This window comes from Crocuta crocuta, unplaced genomic scaffold (assembly GCF_008692635.1).
Source record: "Crocuta crocuta isolate KB4526 unplaced genomic scaffold, BGI_CrCroc_1.0 scaffold113, whole genome shotgun sequence".
In the NCBI taxonomy this organism is placed as follows: Eukaryota; Metazoa; Chordata; class Mammalia; order Carnivora; family Hyaenidae; genus Crocuta; species Crocuta crocuta.
The window spans coordinates 4,785,942-4,789,997 of record NW_027530368.1 but is presented as its reverse complement, the minus strand read 5'-3'; the positions used below and the strand labels follow the sequence as shown (position 1 = coordinate 4,789,997).

Sequence of the window (4,056 nt, the reverse complement as noted above, 5' to 3'; positions counted from 1 at the left end):
ACATCTCCCCTCCCCCCGCCAGCCACCAAAGACTTGACCACGTAACGAGCCCAACTCCCCCGAACGCCGCCCGCCGCTCGCCATGGATGCCGGTGTGACTGAAAGTGGACTAAATGTGACTCTCACCATTCGGCTGCTTATGCACGGAAAGGAAGTAGGAAGCATCATTGGGAAGAAAGGGGAGTCGGTTAAGAGGATCCGCGAGGAGAGTGGCGCGCGGATCAACATCTCGGAGGGGAATTGTCCGGAGAGAATCATCACTCTGACCGGCCCTACCAATGCCATCTTTAAGGCCTTCGCTATGATCATCGACAAGCTGGAAGAAGATATTAACAGCTCCATGACCAACAGCACGGCGGCCAGCAGGCCCCCGGTCACCCTGAGGCTGGTGGTGCCGGCCACCCAGTGCGGCTCCCTGATTGGGAAAGGCGGGTGTAAGATCAAAGAGATCCGCGAGAGTACGGGGGCCCAGGTCCAGGTGGCGGGGGATATGCTGCCCAACTCCACCGAGCGGGCCATCACCATTGCTGGCGTGCCGCAGTCTGTCACCGAGTGTGTCAAGCAGATCTGCCTGGTCATGCTGGAGACGCTCTCCCAGTCTCCGCAAGGGAGAGTCATGACCATTCCGTACCAGCCCATGCCGGCCAGCTCTCCAGTCATCTGTGCGGGCGGCCAAGATCGGTGCAGCGACGCTGCGGGCTACCCCCATGCCACCCATGACCTGGAGGGACCACCTCTAGATGCCTACTCGATTCAAGGACAACACACCATTTCTCCGCTCGATCTGGCCAAGCTGAACCAGGTGGCAAGACAACAGTCTCACTTTGCCATGATGCACGGCGGGACCGGATTCGCCGGAATTGACTCCAGCTCTCCAGAGGTGAAAGGCTATTGGGCAAGTTTGGATGCATCTACTCAAACGACCCATGAACTCACCATTCCAAATAACTTAATTGGCTGCATAATCGGGCGCCAAGGCGCCAACATTAATGAGATCCGCCAGATGTCCGGGGCCCAGATCAAAATTGCCAATCCAGTGGAAGGCTCTTCTGGTAGGCAGGTTACTATCACTGGTTCTGCTGCCAGTATTAGTCTGGCCCAATATCTAATCAATGCCAGGCTTTCCTCTGAGAAGGGTATGGGGTGCAGCTAGAACAGTGTAGGTTCACTTATAACCCCTTTCTGCTGTTTTCCCATGATCCAACTGTGTAATTTCTGGTCAGTGATTCCAGGTTTTAAATAATTTGTAAGTGTTCAGTTTCTACACAACTTTATCATCCGCTAAGAATTTAAAAATCACATTCTCTGTTCAGCTGTTAATGCTGGGATCCATATTTAGTTTTATAAGCTTTTCCCTGTTTTTAGTTTTGTTTTGGGTTTTTGGCTCATGAATTTTATTTCTGTTTGTCGATAAGAAATGTAAGAGTGGAATGTTAATAAATTTCAGTTTAGTTCTGTAATGTCAAGAATTTAAAAATTAAAAAATGGATTGGTTAAAAAATGCTTCATATTTGAAAAAGCTGGGAACTACTATCTTAAACTCTTTGTTGGTGCCTTTTTTTTTCCTCTTCCCTTTTAGCATTAGGCCTTTGTAAGGAGAAGGGTGGGCCCATCCTTGGTGTTCTCTCTAGCCCTTTTCACCTATTGGTGAGATTCCATTCCCTTTCTGTCCCAACAAAGGAACATGGCAGGCTGGGCCTGCTTTCGGGTATTTTAAGAGACAGAGGGACTCTCCCGGAGAGTGACATCCCTCCAGCCAAGTTCCAGAGAGAGGCCTCTGCCCATTTCTCAGGGCTTTCTCTTGGAAAGTATGGCCATTTCTAGAAACTGATGAATGGCAGTGTGTCCTCCCCTCTTGCCAGCCCCACCCCCCACCCCAATCTCACTGGGAAAACTCTAAGCCAGGAACAAAAAAATGTGCTGAGGTGGGAGGAGCCTGGGGGGAACCCAGAGAAGAGGTGGGGGAGGGAAAAGGGCTGGGCTGGGCTGGGCTGGGGCTGAAGGGAGGGGCTGGGGCGGGAGGGAAAGGGGGAAGGGTGGGTTTGAGGATTTGGAAGGGCAGGGGTGGTGGTAGGGACAGAGGGGTTTTGGGCACCAAGACATAATGGGGGATGGTACCAGCGGGGTGCACGTGTGGAGCATGCACCTGTGGCAAGCAGCCTGTCAGAGGATGTTATTACACCTGCCAAGTGGCGTATCCAGAAACAAAAGAGGCCCAGCTTCTAACTCTTCAGCTGTGTGCAATGTTGGAGAAATCATACCAGGAAATAATCCTGCCTAAATGGGGAAGCCCTCACAGGCAAGATTGTAGATGGATCCACTGACAATAGCCTAGGAATGGTGTTAAAAATGCAGATTCCTGGGTCCCACCCAACCCCCCCAAATATAATCAGAAGACTGCATTTTTAACAAAACCCTGAAAGGTTCTCAGATTTAAGTGCCACTGATTCTCTTCACCGGTGGATTAGGAAGATCTTGCTGTGAAGGCCTAGTAGCCTTATGTCCATACCAGCCAGTAGGATTAGGCTGGGCCTTATGAGAAGAAAAATTTTATACCATTAGGCAAAGACACACTAGAAATGGCAATATAAAACAGTGAACGATTAGGTGTCAGAGTGCTTAGTTCAAACCCCAGGCACTGTGGGAGATCACTAACAGCAAAGAGAAATTCCTGTGGGAGGGGAGTATTCCACACAATAAATATTTGTTGAGGCTTATTCTCTACAGGATATCTGCTCTTTTTTCTAAGGTATAGACCTGGTTTCAAGAGTCCCTGGAGGGAAGATTGGGGCCTACCATGCACTTTATACCTACTGTGGAGTCAGGCAGGCAGGCAGTCACTGAAGGGAACCCACATTCTGGAGTTAACCCAGAGTTCAAATTTGAGTTCTGCCTCTTGTGGCCTTGGGCAAATCAGTTAACCTCTATATAAAATAGAGGTGTTAAAAGGACACATCTCTTCGGCTTATGGGAAAAAATCGAGAGCATGTATGTAAAGCACAACAACTGCTTACAACACAGTAAACTTTAATATACTTCAGATTGCAAAAAACCAAAGGGCCGTTTCTGTCCAGAGACACTCAAGGACAGACATTCAAAAGTTAGAGAACAAGCCAGTGTGTACTAAATGACAAGCCAAGAGAAGACCATTGCAGTGCAGGACCAGGCCAAGAAAGGGAGGACCTAGTGAAGACCCAGAAATGGGTTCATTGTCCTCTGCAGGTAATGAGCACAAATCATGTTTTTGTAGAGTAGGGTGGGGGTGGATAATTAAATTGAACCCTCAAGCCCAGGCCAAATGGTTTTCAAGGAGTCCCTAAAATTTGTTGGGTGAGGTGGTTCAAAAGCCTGATAAAAATTAGGCCTTAAGTTTCCCTCTACCCCTTCTGTCTTGCATCCATTCAAAGGCAAATCTGGCAATAATCTGTAAAATAATGAGTTAGGCTGCAAGGCACAGGATGAATGGCCACTTGGATGGACTAAAGTCTGGAGCAGCAGTTAGAAAACGACCTCAAGTAGATTCTAATACAGGTTGGGAAGTGGCACCAATGCAAGGGAGATTGAAACCCAATGTGGAGGCCAGAGAGAGATCTAAGGAGGGAAACAATAAATTAAGACATAAGGATGGGAGTATGTGCAGGGAGAAATATTCAACAAGTAGCTAGAAATAGACAAACTGAAAGTGAGCTACATGGAGACAGGTTAACGAAGATTGAGCTTCGGGGTATGGGACCTAGTCTACTGTTCACCACAGTATATCTAGTGCCTGTCACCATAACACATTAGCAGTATTTGTAGAATGATTATAGAAGAAGTAGCCAATGAAGAAGAGGTAGTCAAAGCAGCAGGAGAAAAACCAGGAAAGTGCCCTTGAGAGGAGTCAAGGAGGAAAGTTTCAAGGCTGATGAAGGATAATAATGCTACAGAGAGATTTAACAGATTTGATTGAACATTTACTTTGTGCAAAATACTTTGAACTAAAACTTGATGTTTTGGTACAATTGGAAGATGTGTAGTAGCTAATTACAGTTAGAGCATGGTATGTGAGAAAGAGAA

At 47.6% G+C, this 4,056-nt stretch overlaps 1 protein-coding gene across 1 annotated transcript; it reads left to right on the top strand.

Annotated features, from left to right (window-relative positions):
• PCBP1 (poly(rC) binding protein 1) lies at nucleotides 1-1,540 on the top strand. The gene has a single exon (XM_077766350.1). The coding sequence runs from the start codon at nucleotides 83-85 to the stop codon at nucleotides 1,151-1,153; it is 1,071 nt and encodes a 356-aa protein (XP_077622476.1). The 5' UTR covers nucleotides 1-82; the 3' UTR covers nucleotides 1,154-1,540.
• Nucleotides 1,541-4,056: the final 2,516 nt, after the last annotated feature.